The following is a 17,470-nucleotide window of genomic DNA, read 5'->3' on the forward strand; positions in this document are numbered from 1 at the left end:
GTATGTTTACACCAAAGATTAATTTGGCCTTTTTTACTTAAACTAACAAAAGCCAGGAAATTCAAAGCCAGAGCCTTAGTGTTGGCCAGAATGTGTTTTTTAGTATTTAATAAGCTATGCCTTTATCGCTCTGTAGCCCATGTTCAAAAGCCAGATAAGCACCACGGCAAGGTGCACAGCCGGAACACGGCACTGAAGGCGAGTCAATAGCAATGAGATCTCATTATTAAACTGCCAATACCTAATTCTCCCGCCAGCAGGGACAACTGCTGATATACAGCGTGCTCAATACTGCCTCTCAAGGGAGCATTAACCCTCCGGTATCAGGAATCTGCCTTTATTGATGAGAACAGGATTCTTCCAAGCCAGAAGGACAGGCATGACACCCCAGTGGCAAGACAAACTCCTTGTGACAGGCAAAAGAGCTACACCAACGGAATATTCAGAGCAAATATGATCAGAGGACAAAGAAAAATGTGAGCTACGATGAGACTGAAATGTAGAAGATGATGGAGTGAAAACATAGAAGATGTGGAAGGGTGAGAGATGGGATGGACAGAAGCACCGGTGCCGTGTGCTGCGGTGAGGCAGCACTTGCAGATTTAAAGACATTTTCTGCGGGAGGGGAGGTAGCAGGAAGAGAGGAGGTCTAAAACACAGGAGAAAAATCTTCAGAATAAATGCACACCGGAGAGTCGGGTCATTGCTGAGACTAAGAAATGGGCTGTCTCTTGCATGATGAACACTGCAATTCATTTACTCCACTAAGGAATGACAGCTAATTATTCCAAATTTCCACGTCATAAATAATTTATACGCACAGGCCCATAATACACCATTAATCAGGAAGCATGCAAGCTGCATTCTTTAAAATGATGCAATACCCACAAATGGACCGAGAAGTCTGTGCTTGAAAGGGGAGGCCTGGTGCATGCTCAAAGAACAGGAGATACCTTTAAACAGATCACCGCAACTCCTTGTTACCTCAGCCCTCTCACAGTAATGTAAAATAATACAAACATATTAAAAAAAATAATCACAGATAACCCCTACCCCCTCTTTCCTTCACTAGCTCCATTCATTCACTTCAACTGTCCCCAACCATCCCATCATTCCCTCTCTCCTTTTCCATCTTTTTCAGTAACAAAGGCCATCTCTTCAATGTCCTCTAGTACTGCATCATCTTCGTCACTGCCAAAGCCATCAGATTCCTATAAAGGATCCTAAAACTCTCCACGATGGCTCATGAGCGCGTTTCTCCGCAGTCTTATCCAATTTAAATTGCCTTTGTGCTTCTTCACACACTACACCAACGCTGCTGCTCAAAGCACCGCTGCCTTTACATTCTGCCATCCAAATTAATTTTTTTTAAACTTTCCCTAGTTCATAACTTTAAAACTCATTTCAATTTTAGATCACAACAATTAATTTGTTTTCTTTCCTGTAGCAAACGACACTAATAAAGCTACATTGTATGCAGTGACAACACCAACAAACTGTTTTCAACAGACGTCAATGGTGCACGCATACACATGGTAATGGTGTTCACAAATAAAGACCAACGCAGAGTAGAAAGATTTTTGTAATCAGTCTAAATACACCAGTACTTATCTGATGACATTCTTGAACATAGAGTAATTAGGCTGAAAATCTACTTCTCACATCCTAACAGCTGGGCTAGCTCTACAGGGGCACCAGACATCTTACAGAGGGATCAATCACACTGGCATGCTGACAGAAACTCAAGACCAAGACCTGAACCTGTGTCCAAAGCTGCCTGGACTAGCCAACATGACCCTGGCAGAAATAAACCAGCATTACACCTCTAGAAAAGTTACTCTGATTATGACAAAGCAGTGTGAAGCACCATCCATGCTAATACTTTCCAAGCAAGGTGCGCAAAGCCAGGCTTTGAACAAACTTGCAAACTCCAACATAAGGAATCGGCGCCTGTAAATCACATCATTAGACTGCGTAAGTCAAGGTACTTCATATAAAAAATTCTCTACCTTTCCTGAGACATGAAGAAAACATGAGGTGCAAATGGAAGACAACTCTGAAGCTTTAATTCAGGAATGAAACAGAAAGAGGTGTAGTAGGTCTGTGCAGAGGCTGGGATGGAACAGCCAACGCTTCAGAGCGGAATGAAACAAGAGTCTTACGTACGTTAATGCTGCCCTGCCTCTATAGGATCGTAAGGTAGCCACAGAAGAGTTAAAGAATTAAGTCATGTTTCCTTGTGAGGCTCCATTAAGCAATACAAGTGAGTCTTGTGTAAAAGGATTTTTAGTTCATCGTTACAAGTGCTGGTAATGAAGAGGATGCATGCTGGAAATGTCAGATGATCCATAAAGAACCACTGCTGCAAGATTTATCACTCTCAGATCACACTGCTCCATCACTCCACCTGAATAATGAATGCTTTTTACATTCACATTTGTGTACAAAACCCATTTGCACAACAGAGAAATAACTCTGGAAGCAGACAGAGATTCTTCCTAATCTCTCATCCAGGCCGCGGCTGGGCGGCCTGCACTAAATGGCTGCGCAGTTAACAAATACATCAACGCTAACCAATGCATCACTGCTACATCACCTTCCCCCATACCACACTCCCAACTGTCGCCTAGCTGACTTCTGTACGAAAAAAGCTGCAAAAGCACAATTTATTTTGCAATAACACACTATAGTGATGGGGCATTAACTAACATTAAGATTAATTGCTCTGAGCTAATGAATCATCCATTACTAATCCCTCAGATGAGGCTACACAACTAAATAACAAGTTGCTGCTGGACTTTTATTAAAATCTTTGCAGAGTCTCGCCTCGCAGTCACGGTCACAAAGAAACGTTTATTAATTTCTACAAGAGATTTCTTGATAGAAAAAGAGAAATATTGCAAAGACAGACAAATCAAATTACAGATGAACAAGTCAGCAATATGTCAGCTTCTTTCTCTTTCCTTCACGCTCCTGTCACGCGGTACTTTCAGTAAACAAGGCTTTCAGGTAGTTTAGCCCTGACCATGAGGTGGGTAAGCGTCCTGGGCACTGCCCAGGGTAAGAGCACACTCCTAGGGAGTAAAGGCAGATCTGGTAATCACAATGTGCTTGTGTGTCAAAGCACTGAGACGGTCCCTCAGCAGACAGCCAAATGATAAACTTCCTGGCACATTTGTTGGAAATAAAAGTGAGAACATCACCTCCAATCTCAGCTGCTTTATGCTCCCACACAATGGTTTTCTGTCTAGTTAAAGCCTTTTTCTTTTTGGCTCTTACTCACAAACACTCTGCAGGTAAAAGACACCTACCAGTTTCCATCTCTGCTCTGGAATAGCACTGATGTCCACAGGATGACGCTCTATTACATTGAGAAAACGGGCCTCGGGGACAGCAATAGCACAGATTATATGGATCCACCTGGGAAAAAAGTGAAGAGACAAATCAGAGTCTACCGTTATTTGAATCAAATACTCAAGAGGGCAGTTAACATTTCTCTGACTCCCTCAGTATCAAGGCATATTTATGGTGGCTGGCAGCCTTAGCAACATTACCAACTGATTGTTAATCACGGCTGCAGAAAGTAAATGTCTCTGGAACAACAGAGATCAACCTTCTTATGCATCTGATCTTGCATGATACCAACTATTCTCTGAAAAGACTTTTCTCCGACAAATAACCATATTCAGCAAGTGTTCAGAGCCACGTTACCTCTGCTATTGAGTGCAGAGTGTAAAACGGCACAGTTACTCAAGCTTATCCTGCCAAGTCAGTGAGTAGCCAGTGCCTCCATAATGCCAAAACAAGCTGCTACACTGAGCATCAAGACCAAATTCACAACACTAGAAGATCAGATGCAGTATGGAAGGAAAAGTATTTAAAACCATCACTTACCGCCCATCAGTGGTCATCTGAAGAGCTCCTCCCCTGAGATTACACAGGCAGCATTCCTATAGGAACAAAACTCCTTCAGAACGGGACCAAAAAGCTCTGCTATCTTTCCCAAAAAATGACTCCACCACATCTGGGATGCAATGGCAAACTGTACCCTCCCACCATCCATCTCAGCTGAAGTATCTAATTCCCACAGTAAGTTTGCTTTTGTCTCCAGAAGAGTAGATGCTTACCGCTGTCCATGCATTGGCTGAGCACCGTGAGCAAGACCAACTTTCATTCACCAAGTCTGGACGTATTCCGTAACAGCCTGAAAGAAACAAAGTTATAGCCTTCAGAGTTTTGCTAACGTATCTGTAGTACTGACTTGTTGACTTTTCAATTCGGAAGCATCTTTGAAAACAGGTATAGTATTTGAGTAGCTATATTCAATAGTCTAGGCTCAGACAAAAGTCATAAGGAAAGTCATCTTTGGGAAGGGGGGCAGAATTTGGGATCAGCAGGTCTAAAAACGAACAACAACAAATAAAAACCACCCAGAGGAAACCCTCAATGTCTTGGGTTTGGCTTTGTTTCTGTTTTGCAAGGACTACAATAGCAGTACTTGATCCTTCAGGCAAGAACTGGGCTCAAAAGTGATGCTGCTACTGCTGGAATGCACTCACACATCAAAACAGTCAAGACCACTGAATTTTAACATGATTCAAGCAGTCATCTTTACTTAGTGGTATTATGAGGAAGGACAAACCCAGTCATATTGCAAGGAAATTAAATACATGCATTTCACATATTTAACAGTATTTAAACTAATACTTATTTCTGGTTATATGAAGTGTCAGAAACATCTGATTTTACAGACCATCAATTACTGTAAGATGCAAGCACCAAATCCTCCCTACATACTTCTCTGCAGCACCAAAATAGTAAAGTGGTATTACATCCATTATAAAGACAGGAAAATAAGACCAAAAAAGACCTTAAAATTCTGTAAAATGCGCTGAAGACAATGTTTACCACTGAAGACAATGGGGAAAAGACACAGAAATAGTTCTGGAAAAGTGGATCTACGCGATTCCCGCAAGCTTGCAAAGTGAGCAGAGTTAAACGTATCACAAATTGCTGGCCAGCATCCTAATTAACACAAAGCTCATCCCATGGCCTTTACCTGTCCTAACAAAACGGAACATAAAATTTCAGCTGGGAACAACAGTCTCAAATTACTGAATGAAACTTAAAAGAAGTTATTCAGAAAGCACTGAGATTGCCACAATAACCTGATTTATAAAAATCATCCACTTAACCAGATAAACATCATGTCAAACAAAGTCAGTAATATAGATCCACAGCTGTCTTCCACACCTGAAGTCTCATCATACGGCAAAGCAGGAAAGCAGATTCAACCCAGTCCTAGAAAATGGGCAGAGGCGTAGAGTCTAAAAAAAGAAACTGATTTGGACACCGAGCTGAAAGAGAAATAAGACACCCTTGACTGAAATACTGCTGGAGCTGAAAATGGTGTAGAACAGGCTGAAATTTCAGCATTGATTTCTTGCTTCATGACCACAGGTAGACTATGGGATCTGAGGGGAGAAATAGTCACACTTACTGAACACCAGATCGGCCCATAACGATGATCCTAACGGAACAAGAAAAGTATGCTCTTTTAATGGATTTTAGCAACACCTTAAAAGCCCAGAAAACCTTCGCAAAAGCTTTCTTCTCTGTACATCCTTGTTGTTGTCATAACCTGGCACAGCTTGCAAGGGCACTTCTCAAAAACAAATAGACTGCCAACTGGTTTTACAGCATGTTGCCAGATTAACCAAAATACACCTCACCACTGCAATCCTATAATAAAAGCAAATGGATTCTCTGTTGCAAAGTCAAAGGGATATCACAGTCTAGAAGTACAAACAGTGACAAGGAAACAAGATGACACTGGAGACCACATCAGACTAGATTTAACTTCCATCCTATCCTCAAGGGTAGAGCACAGCCAAAAAAGAAAACTGAATTTCTCTATGCCCTGTCCGAGACTGCAGATTAACATTACCTTGCCCGCATCCCTCTGTCCCTAAATAGAATCTGACCACCAAAACCATTTGGATAGACAGTCTTCATCCTCACGCTCACTCTGCATCACCTGCTCTCACCAGCCAGAAGTGCCCATAATCACGGATGCAGAAGTAGAAGTTGCATCCTAGTTCTCCACAAGAGACAGCCATGCTGAGCCGACTATAAAATTGGAACAACAAAAGTAATTCCAGCTGATGTAAGTTAAATAAGTTTCCCCATCTGTCAAGATCAAACAGCTGAACAGTAATTCGTTGCACGTCCTAGTACGAGTGCAAATGTTAACTAGATGTCATACTATCTACAGTGAAGGTACACTCCACCAGGATTAATCAGATCTTCTTTTAGACATAACTATCAGCGAAAAAAACAGACATATGTTCCTTTTTGTAATCAAGTGCCATTCCTACAAACAGTAACACAGACACTAATAAAATATATCTCAGAAACTACTCCATAATCTCTGATGCACACAAGAACAATACGACCTTACCCAGCAGACCAATATTTGAACAAGCGAAGAGTGCCATCAGCTTTCTGATTTCTGCTTTATTACAAAAAATAAAAGATAACAAAAGAAGAATCTTTTCTGTGAGACAGAGAAGAATCATCCACAAAACAAACAGTAAAATGAATATTTGTATGTATTTTTAAGATCAGTTATTGCCAAGATGGACTCGAATATACACACATACTAGTACCAGAAAGAAGTGTAGCAAGCACGCCAAGAAGGAATTCAAATATAGGCAACACACAAAGAAACTCCTGAGTTTCTCCATACCCAAAACACTTTGGTGAAGAAGGGAACACTCACTAGCATGAACCTGCAGGCAGCATTTGGCACAGGATATCAAGGGGCTGGTTCCATCCTCTCCAATGTACGAATTTGAAGGAAGGGGCTCTGTGTTTTCTCCACTTGAGGTAAAGCACATCTCCGGGATCAGAGGCTTGGTCTTTTGTCCGCACTTAGAAAGGTGGATGAAAGAGGTGGTCTCCCCTACAGAGACTGGGACCGCTTCTTTATCTGTCTGTAAGGACTTAAAGAGAAAATACCATCAGATGGAATCGCCTCTTCCCTGGTCACAGTTTTAACCTTGAAGTCAGAGCGCTCCCCTTGCAAAAAAAGTCATCCAACACCTGACACCATGCAGCCCAAACAACAAACTTTAAATCCTACCTGCTCATGCACACCCCCACCCCTGCCTTTTGCTGCCCTCTCTCTTCCTTAGGCCTGTTGTGGGATCTGCAATTTATTTTGAAAGCTCAAAGAAGCATTAGAGTAATGAGAAGCTTTCCCTGGTTTTCTGCTGTAAAAATCTAAATTCCTAAATTGCAGCTGAAAACATTAAGGGAAAAAAAAATTTAAAAAGGAGAATGTTAGTAAAAGCAAGACCTTTCCTCCCCCTCTCCCATCCTTTTGGCATCCTTCCCTACTCCTCCTGCAAGAATTTCTCCAGAAGGACATTTCAAGGTTTCTGGTAGCAGACCAGAGTTAAAAACAACAGATTCAAACAGTCCAGCTGTACCCAGTTTTCCTTAGAACCGTTATAGAACATCCAGCAATCAGAACAGATATTTTATTTTCAGTCTATATAATAAATCAAGATATTTTATTGAAGGGGGAGGTTGGTTCTGCTTTTCTCAGAAAAAGCTTCCAACACATATATATCCATCTAAGGCGTGTACTCTTAGTGGACACGCAAAGCCAGATTTGGCTCTATAAGCATGCAAGAACAAATTGATATACAACTGGACAAATAACTAATTCATCTGATAAATTTTGCCTTTCTGCTCATAATGTATCCCAAAGCATATTGGTAGCTTCAAAAAAAAAGAAAAAAAAAAAAAAAAAAAAGAGTGCTGACTCAGTAAATTTTTATTTTGCCGCTTGTTTGCATACGTTCAGAAGTGCGGGCCCATATCTAAACAGGAGCGATCACATGCCCAACATGGCATCGTGTCTCTGCGTGAAACAGTGTTTGCAAGTGCAAAGCTCTTTATAGGTGACTTTTAAAAAATGAAAGCTAAGAGAGCCAGGAAAAAAAAATAAAAAAGGCTCTACCCACAGCCTCTGCCAAATCCAAACATGCTTCTTTGGTGTGCAAATTTGTATAAGTTGTCTGTCTTTATTATAAAGCTCTGCATCCTAACTTAGTCAGTACCCACCAGTGACACATCCAGCTGAGCAGTCTCAGGAATTACCTGGTTATACGGGTAAAAGAGGGTACAGACAGCACAGTATGGCTCACTCAGGGCAGCAGCTGCATTGAATTTTCTTTCAGCTGGGAAATTATGTGCTTTATTCTTCCACTGGAGGGAAAGCAAAGATTTCAAAGCCTCTGGGTCACTCATATCTTCCTCCCCAGAAAATGGAAATGTTTCTGGAAAGAAAAAGATACCAACAATGGACAGTCAGTAGAAGCAAAACAGTCTACAGACAGTAGAGATAAGATGCAGCAAGGTAGGGCTAAACAGCTAATGTTTCAACAACACAAGAAGTTTGATAAATAAGAACATCCAACTTGTCCACAGTTCTTCATGTGCGTATGCCTCAAATACTTTCTTTAATGGATACAATCTCCACTTTATGGGTAGGATAGACAAGACAGAGACACCGATGACCTGATGGAACTGGCCATGAGGAAGAAGAAAGAGAATCTAGATTTACTGCCTTCGTAACTCTCTCCACTTTCTAGCTGTGGAGACCTACAGCAGTCTTTTAGCAAAGCCAAGTTCAAAATGTATGATGGAAGCTCCAGGAAATCCGCCTTTCCTTTCTCCAACTGGGAACTGCATGCTCTGAAAGACGTGTGTGCAGTTCATGCTGATTTGGTTAGGCTAGCTCCCAACTCCCACCGGTCAGCAGCAAGTCTGTACAACCGTCCCAAAGTGCATCCCGTACCTGTTTCTGCAAACACAAATCTTGGCCATGGAATATCCCAGGTTCACGTTTTCATTTTACTTTTCTGCAGCTGCTTCACAGCTACTTCCATCACGTGCCCACCGCTAAGCCTTCCATTTGCATTCACCACCACCTTTTCTTCTGCCAGAGCTCCGATAGGTACTGCTTGTGCTAATTAGTTTGCTAATTCTTTGTTTAAGGCCCCTGGCATTTTATGATTAAACCACCACAGACTCCATTCGTGTCAATTTGGGGGTCCAAGTTTCTTACCATTCCTCATTAAGGAATTTTGAGTCACTACAAGCATTAAAGAAATTTTCCACGGAAGGCTAAGTGTAAACTACTCATTGCACTGACAATCTGCAAAGTTTCCAAAAGAACAGCTTTGGCCAGGGGAACTCAAAAACATCTTAATGGAACATTATCACCAGAGACCAGGACATTAAACCAAATTTTTCACTGTTAATTACTGGAAATACGCTGGCAATGTTCTGCTCTCAACAAGTCTAAGCCTCCTCCCCATTTCTACCTCCCTTTTAAGATTTTCAGACTCTTTAGGTTCCCAGAAAGGATAAAAGGAACTTGTAGTAAAACACTAATGGCTAAGTTTACATCTCAGATTTTAAATGTTCCCCCCCAACTAATCCAGTATGTATTTGCCAGACAATGTGGGAAATTGTATTATGTTTAATTAATCAATCATTTCTTGAGATGATGAATGCTGTCTATCTCACTGCGCTTCAAATGACGGTTACTTCCTAAAAATGTCTTTCTTCCTATATATTTATTTTTATCTTAGTCTAAAACTGGTATCCATAGGCTGACAATATTTGCTAATACCATCATGTTTTCCACACCACCAAATAGGATCCTGCTGGAAAGGGAGACAAATAGAAACAGCCTTGCAGCGGGCGAGTCGGGCTTTTCTTCCGAGAGGAAGGTACCGCTGATGCCAGGAGCTGACTGCCAGTTCAGCACGTATCAGACCAGAGCCAGCCCTCGCAACAGAACAGGTTTACAAGGATGCATTCTACAAACTTAACATCCGCTACATGCGCTTACGTGTCCGCACCTTGAGTAAGGCATAGACAAAATTTAAAACGAGCTGTGAACTCGGGTATGCAAATTGATACTTTGAAGGTGTTTTACTTTCAAAGCAGAGCTCAACCCTCACCTTTTGAGTGAATCAAGCACCTTTAGCGATATTTTAAGACATGAGCCAAAAACCAAACCACACACTCCTCCACCTTTTAGTCAAGGCACATCAGGAGACAGGCAAGGATTTATGATACCAGTGAAATCAATGAAACGAGCCTCATAATCCAGAGTGACGGACTGAGAGAAAAAAGGAAATGCCTGCTGTATGTTATCATCACCTTCACTCATCCCAGGATGAATTCTAGGTGACACACAGCATTCAGGACCGCTCCTACATTTCAAGCGACTTAGATACAAATAGAAAAGACTAAAATTTGTCTCAACTGAATCTGAGCGTAGCATATGCATTCCCTTCATTTACATGCTCACTCTTCCTCACTGCAGCCTCCAGATCATCCTTATACACTAGCCCTGAAAAAGCAAGGGGTGCAGAGAGCTGAAACTATAGAAACTATTCCCTGGCGGGGAAGAGAACCTGTTTGATCAGATTTTGCCCAACAGTGCCGTAAATCAGTCCCCAAGAAATGCCAGCTTTCACAGAAAGCTGCTCCTGCGTCAGTCAGCAGAGTCCCCGTACGCCATCCAAAAAGTCAAAACAGTGAAAAGAATCTGTCTAATGAGGAGCCAGTAACACAAAGTTTGTTGCAAGGTCTCACACCAAAACAAGGTAACTAGTCCCAACTGCCTTCAGCACTTCACATTACATGTCCGCAAGAAATGAAGTGCATCGTCCTTGGTAAGGCAGGGGAGCTATGTACATGCAGAATATCCCCTTCCTACACAAAGCATCTCTAAAAGCAACAGATATATTCTCTGAAAGTGAACAGAAAGATGTTGTCCTTCTGAATACAGAGTTGTAAGTACCTTGAAAGCACTGCCAGCTACACCTGCACGCACCTGCCCCAGCATGCCAAAGCTCCTTACTGTGGACTTTTATATATTCCGAGTACTTTATAATGTGAGCAAGACCCAGAAGTGGTAAATTACACCACGCAACAGAAATAAGAGGGAACAGTTGTTGGTTTTTTTTTTTTTTGCTCTAGACTGTTATGGCATTCACAGTGACTGGAATGTGGGAAGAAAAAAAATCAGGGGTGTACAGTTAAACACCGAGAGACTTTCTAATTCTCATTTCTGGATCTGCCAAGAAAAGTTGGACCCCAATGTTCACATGAATTAAAAAGCCAAATAAAAATTTAGAATTAGCTTTCCCTACACGCATACCAGCAGACCTAACCTCTGCTCTCCGAGGTGAACAGATCTCATTTTAACACAATATCTAAGAAGGCTTTTACTTTAAGATGTTATTTTCTGTGAACTATTTTTTTCCCTTTGCCCAAAATGTTGCCTCATTCTGCAGCCAGCAAAATATTTTTCTTGAGAGAAAAAAGGGTGGGAGGTGAGAAGGGACACCTCCCACGGATGAATTTTTGTTTCCAGCTGGGTTATCAAAATGGGAACATGCTGCATTTTCTATCAGTTCAGTGTAACACAAAAAGTTTCAGGCCATGCAGTTAACGGCTTCAGCAATTTTTCAGATCAGACAAGACATAGAGGCATTCTGAACGCCAGTGCACTCACCCTCGTCACTCGAGGTCTCCTGTTTAACCACCGACAATGGGGAGCGGGTTGGTGGTTTGCCCAGTGGGTGACGACGACTCTTCTTTATCTCCATCTTCATTTTTGAAAAAGCAGAAGCAGTCTGTAACAAACAAGAAGCAGCTAGATGGGAACCCCAAAATATCGTGGCAAGGAAGGGAGAGTAGGGGACAACAAACAGAGGCAGAATCCTCATCATAAGGAGTTTCTGAATTCACACAGCAAACTTTTCACTGCCTACTGGTTGGAATCAATGAAACCTCCCAAGCCAATTACTGTAGAAGATAAAGCCAATGCTATCTCTTAGGATGTCAGGTAAACTACAGTGTTTCCTTAAAATCAGAACAGCCTCACAACAGCTTCAAGCCAGTCCATTCCATTAGCTTATGAAAAGTCTGCTCAATCACATCAACGGCTAGGAACTCTAGCATGAAAATTACGTACAGAGCATATAGGGCCAGAAACATTTTACTAGAATATTACAGTGCATTTTATGACAAGTATATTTATATTGTGCCGCATCCACTGCCCCGTGTACGCCCCAACATTGTAAATGCTGCCTGCACCCTCATCACAGGGGCTCGCAGTCCTCTGGTGATGGGCACTGAACATGTTACAGGTGAGTTACTCTGCACTAGAAATCGACTGTGCTTTGGTTCACAGACACGGAGACAAGCAGCACTGCTACAGCATTAGGAATGAAATCCAAGTACATTCCATGTTACGCAGGAGTGAGCAGACATGAAGGTACTTACGGCAGCACAGCACAGCAGGTTTCTCCTCTCTATAGTCTGCAGCCATTATCTTACAAAAATTCACATGAAAGGTATGCTAACTGTGCCATGCCGGTATGGCAACGCACATCTCCCTCGATCCCCACAACTTCTCATAGTGCTTTGCCATTCCCCTGGCTCTATCAGCAGCATCATGCAAGAGATTAGAGCTACGCAATATTGCTCTGACTTGCTACTAATTCCTGAACATCTTCCTCCTCCTTCTTTTAGGAACTGTCCACAGGAAAGAACTCTCCAGGGAGAAGAGATGCCTGTGACAGATTATATGTCATGAACTGTATTACCCATGAAAAAGTGTTCTGCCAACTTTTCCAATTCTAAATCTCATGATGGAAAAGATCCCTGGGCAACACTACATAGCAGGGCAACACCTGGAAGCATAAAGCACAAGCTATCAGCTGGAGAAGTCAGAAACAAGGGACAAGAATTATCAAAATGTTGGTGCCATCAGAGTTCCCCTGGGGATTGTTTGGTTTTACCACTCAGAATACTTGCTCTGCAGCAGCCATTTGCTTGTGCTGGGCGTTCCTGCCCAGCGTTTGAGATGATCATTTCACTGTTGTCTGTCCTATTAGTAGCAGGAAAAGAGATTCCCTACTTTCTCTTTTGAAGACAAGTTTGGCAAATCAGCTAGCATCAATGCAATGATGGACTGAACTGTGAGAAAATAATAACCTCTTCCTGTAAAAGCACTCCATGGCTCACCAACGTGGCACTACTCCACTGGAGGCTTGGGCACAATTCAGGACTCGTCTCATTCCAAGTTTGGTCCTCAACTTGTTGCTTAAGACTAGCACATCTTAGTCACCTCCTTGGTCATGCATACCTGTAAATCACTGACCTCTACAGCAACTTCTGTATTTTCTGCTTCTGCATTTTCCTCCTCCTTTACAGGGATTTCCATAGGGATCGTCTGCTCCTGCCAACTTGGACTCTTTTGCGTGGCAAACTGCTCAAACGCCTGCTGGCAGGACATGCGCTCCTTGTCAAACACCACCTTTTTGGTCCGTGGAACCACGTAAAGCATGGGAATGATTGGCCGAGGTTTAAAGTCATCTTCCTCAACTGGCGCCTCCGAGGGCTGGATAATGTTCAGGGGAGCTGGGGGCAAGCTCTTTTCTGCTGTGGACGACACGGGTGCTGCAGCGGGCACCGATGGCCGTGCCGCTGGTGCTTCGTCCTCTGCCAGCTGCTGCGGCGGTGCAGGTGGCGGTGGCAGCGGCGGCGGCTGCTGCTGCAGGGGAGGCTGAGGTGCTTGCAGATGGGGCTGGTGCTGATGGAAAAGGTGCTTCTTCTTCCTCTCACCTTTCACTTTCGGAGGACGGGCTTTTACTTTGCAGTCACCTGTTTCAAGAAATAGGTAACATTTAGCTTCATATGCCAAGATTTCGGGCATTTAATGTTTTTCTCCTTTTATCAAAAAGCTCCAATGCTGGGCTAACATATTGTATTTTGGTATTATTCTTCCCTTCAAACAGGCAGACTGAAAGCTGCAGACATACTCTGCTGTGCCTCAGCACTGACTTGGAGAAGCTCACTTTAGAAATAAAAGACTTGTGTCATTTCTACAGACTACTTAATTCTTGACTGGAACAGAAAGTCTGCCAGAATGAACGTTGCCTGGAGGGAAAATATCTAAACCCCTAAGAAACTAGACAGTGTGCCAGAAGCCATGTAATACATTACATTAGCCCTGACTCTGTATTTCATGTTTTCTGCATCAGCAGTCTCCAAAGCGGGGTGTGCAAAACCATCCACTGGCATGCAGGAAGAAAATACTTTTTGTACCATTAATAAATAAAATAAACTATATTTTTTAAATAGCATTTTATCTTTATCTCTTCATAAAATTTCTGGTTTGTGTATGTTTTAGAATGTACATAATATATTAGTATAGTAATACATGGATAGATTTTATAAATTGTATCTATCTCAGGAGGTGTGCTCAAAATTTTTCGCTGATAGGGGTGTGAAGTCAAAAATCACTAGTCTGCCCTAACCTCTGGGCCACCCCCACTTACTGTCCCCTCCATGTGCAAGCACAGCTTTTATCTGAGCAATACTGTGCATCCACGCCTTCAACAGCCCTGGGAAATGAAGAACTGAACAAAGATATCCGAATCATCATTACCAAAAGATTTCTACTGTAAGACTTTTTTAAAAAGATGCCTTTAAAGCATAAACCAAGTACAGCATTGAACTAAGCCTATTACAGACCCCATGCCAGCACTGGTTACTGAGACAGCCTTTCCGTTTGTCCTTGTTTCTCCTCGCTTACTGTCACTTGACATATCTGCATAGTTTTGCAGGTCTCTTACATGGCTGTGACAACAAAAACACTTCTTGAACAGCTAGACATCTCAATATTTTTACCAGAGGTAGTAACGACCCATAAAAGTCGTCCCCATCCATCTTCCCAATATAATTCTGTTAAAGGATCCACGCAGTCTGATTTTACTGCAGTACTTAAAATTCCTACTGGCCACTGAGCAAGCATCTGTAGGTTGGGACAGGAGACGCCTTCACATCTTGCTTTATTCCATGTATGTTCCCTTTGCCCAACTCTTCCTCCACTTCATGAACGAAGTTATCCATTCACTCAAAGGAAAGTAAATACCAGATGCTCCACAGAGAGATGCCAGTGCTCAATTTATTTCATAAAGAGATTGGTTTTTGCCTGCAGATGCTATGACTCTGCTGCAAAACGTCATTTTCCCACTAATAGGATGGGGAGGAGGGCTGACGACAATGAAAGGCAGAGAAAGACTATTCACCCTAATAATGATGCTTCACCAATCCCATCCTACTCAGACTCCTCCATTAAGGACTAACCCAAAGCTGACCAGCCAAACCTAGTAAACAGAAAATCAGATGTCACACAGTAACACAGTATCTCCAGGAGGAAGGGTTTGAAAAGAGAAGGTGAATAATCCCACAATAAGATAAAGTGCTAAAATCCCTGCTGAAATCTCCTAGGGGATACCTGAAACTCAACATTTCTCAGAAGTCTGGTCTGATGACTATTTACACTAATTTATAAAAATGGGAACAAGTTGAGCCCAAATAGTTATTCTTGTACTTGTGCAGGCAGTCCCTCAGATAAACTGGTTTGTTCTAGCACAGAGAAAGGAATATTGAATTTCCTTAGAGAAACAAACATATTGAATGAAAGGCAAATTGGATTTTTCCCCAGTTGCACAAACCCAGATCATATTTACTCTCTATACACCTGGAGAATTCTCTACCCAACAACAAAACAAATGCCATTCACCAGCTTTATTGACTTCTAAATGGGCAATTTGACAGCAGCTGGCATGTAGAACTTTGTTTAAAAGTTTTTGCATTAAGATGAACCAACTAGTTCGCAAGTGAATCTATAAAATCAGAAGCCAGGAAAAGGCAGAGTAAAGTTCCTATCTGGCTATGGTGAATACTTACAGAAAGGAAAGGAATCTTTATGCACAAATCAATTTGGTAGGATAACAGAGGAATGCTGATCAGCTGTCCTTCTGCTGAAGAAGGCACAAGTAGCAGAGCTAGGACACATGGAAAACTGCAGCACAACTGGTTTTTCAAGGTGCGAAAATTTGCTTGTCTAGAGATAATTTGAAATAATATACGGAGTTCACTGAAGTTGCAGGCATACAATACCTTTGAGAAGGGGCGTTGGTGGGGAAATCAAACCACGTACATAGGACCGTACACCGCAGCTTTGGGCAATGAGATTAGAAAAGCTGCTACAAGAGTATGGACTGCATCTGCTAGAGCAGGATCTCCTGGTATTAGGCCAAGACAACTGGAAGTGGACTTCAACATCAGTAATTTAGCCACAACTTTAGTTACATAATTTGTACCATCAACAGCTCAAAAAGCAACTGTAAATTAAGACTTATTTATCTAGCAGAAGCACAGGCACAGAGATGAGATGAAACTAAAGGGAGAAAGCAGGAGAATTTTGCCAGTACATCCCTCTAATCCAGCACTGCAGCCTTCAAGATGTCTGTGTTTGCATAACAGTTGCACTCAAGGGTTTTTCTTCAATCCATGTGGGAGACTGCTGTAGATAAAGTAATCACAAAGACTATTCCACCATCCCAAAGTTCCTCCTAAACACCCTAGAGCAATCCCTACATGCCCAGTATTTCTATCCTGCACATCACCTATGCTAACAGAATATGCGAATGTGACTGATACAAGAGCAGAAAGCAAAAGTGGTAGGAAAGCACCGTCAACTTGCTTCTAGGAGTTGTGTCTGCTCAGTTGTCATCAGAACTTCAAACAGCACATGCTACAAATACGCAGATGGCCACAGCGACTGCTAGTGGATTTCTGAAAAGGCTCTATTTTTTTCTACATGATGCTAGAAAAGTCCAGAAAGCCTCCAGGACAAACTCTTGCGCTATGACATTGTTTCATGACAATCCTTCCATCACATTAAACAGTCTTATCTCTTAATGACTTTACATTGCCAACTTCAGCAACACTGGAGAAAAATCAGCAAGAGATGAGCCACTTGGCTAATGGCCTGTGCTTGAGATCTTGCCTGAAGAAAAACCCTCGCGCCGCAAACGGTCATCTAAAAATCAGTTATGCACCAATTTGCTATTACATACAGCTAACAGCAGAAAAGGTTTCAGTTCTGGTTTACTGGCATATGGTCACAGTATTACTTCATGTAATTATGTACTTAGTTTACAACTGCAACACTCAAGAGGATATGTGGGAATGTCATTTAATGAAATGTGGTAGAAAATAACACACAACTATTTTGCAGTTAGGCATCACATTGCTTCTTCTCACGTTATTTTTTTTTAAAAGAAAGGAAGAATCCTCCTGTAAGACACATGGTGTATAGCCCAAGTCTGCAGGACTTGTACAGGCGCAGCAGGGCAGAGAACACCTCCTGACTCACGGGGTGTATTCATGCTGCTTAGCACACCCAGAGAAGAGCAGAGCTTAAAGACTCTCCTTTTTCATTTCAAGTCCCAAGTCAACCTGCTAAGAATTCTAAATGCATTAATAGCAACATAATACATTATGAATACAAAGC

At 42.1% G+C, this 17,470-nt stretch overlaps 1 protein-coding gene across 4 annotated transcripts in view; it reads right to left on the bottom strand.

The window, feature by feature from the left end:
• KDM4B (lysine demethylase 4B) overlaps positions 1 to 17,470 on the bottom strand; it is a 90,868-nt gene that overhangs the window by 9,676 nt on the left and 63,722 nt on the right. For 2 of the 4 annotated variants that reach the window (XM_054805200.1, XM_054805198.1), the window contains 7 exons: positions 13,262 to 13,764; positions 11,609 to 11,729; positions 8,170 to 8,348; positions 6,782 to 7,004; positions 4,128 to 4,204; positions 3,895 to 3,950; positions 3,312 to 3,420 (listed from right to left, as the gene is read on the bottom strand). In XM_054805200.1, coding sequence (XP_054661175.1) covers positions 3,312 to 3,420; positions 3,895 to 3,950; positions 4,128 to 4,204; positions 6,782 to 7,004; positions 8,170 to 8,348; positions 11,609 to 11,729; positions 13,262 to 13,764 — 1,268 coding nt within the window. Of the gene's footprint in view, positions 1 to 3,311; positions 3,421 to 3,894; positions 3,951 to 4,127; positions 4,205 to 6,781; positions 7,005 to 8,169; positions 8,349 to 11,608; positions 11,730 to 13,246; positions 13,765 to 17,470 lie in introns of all 4 variants that reach the window. The other 2 variants (XM_054805197.1, XM_054805199.1) reach the window with 1 other exon arrangement.

This window comes from Grus americana, chromosome 28 (genome assembly GCF_028858705.1).
Source record: "Grus americana isolate bGruAme1 chromosome 28, bGruAme1.mat, whole genome shotgun sequence".
Lineage (NCBI taxonomy): Eukaryota > Metazoa > Chordata > Aves > Gruiformes > Gruidae > Grus > Grus americana.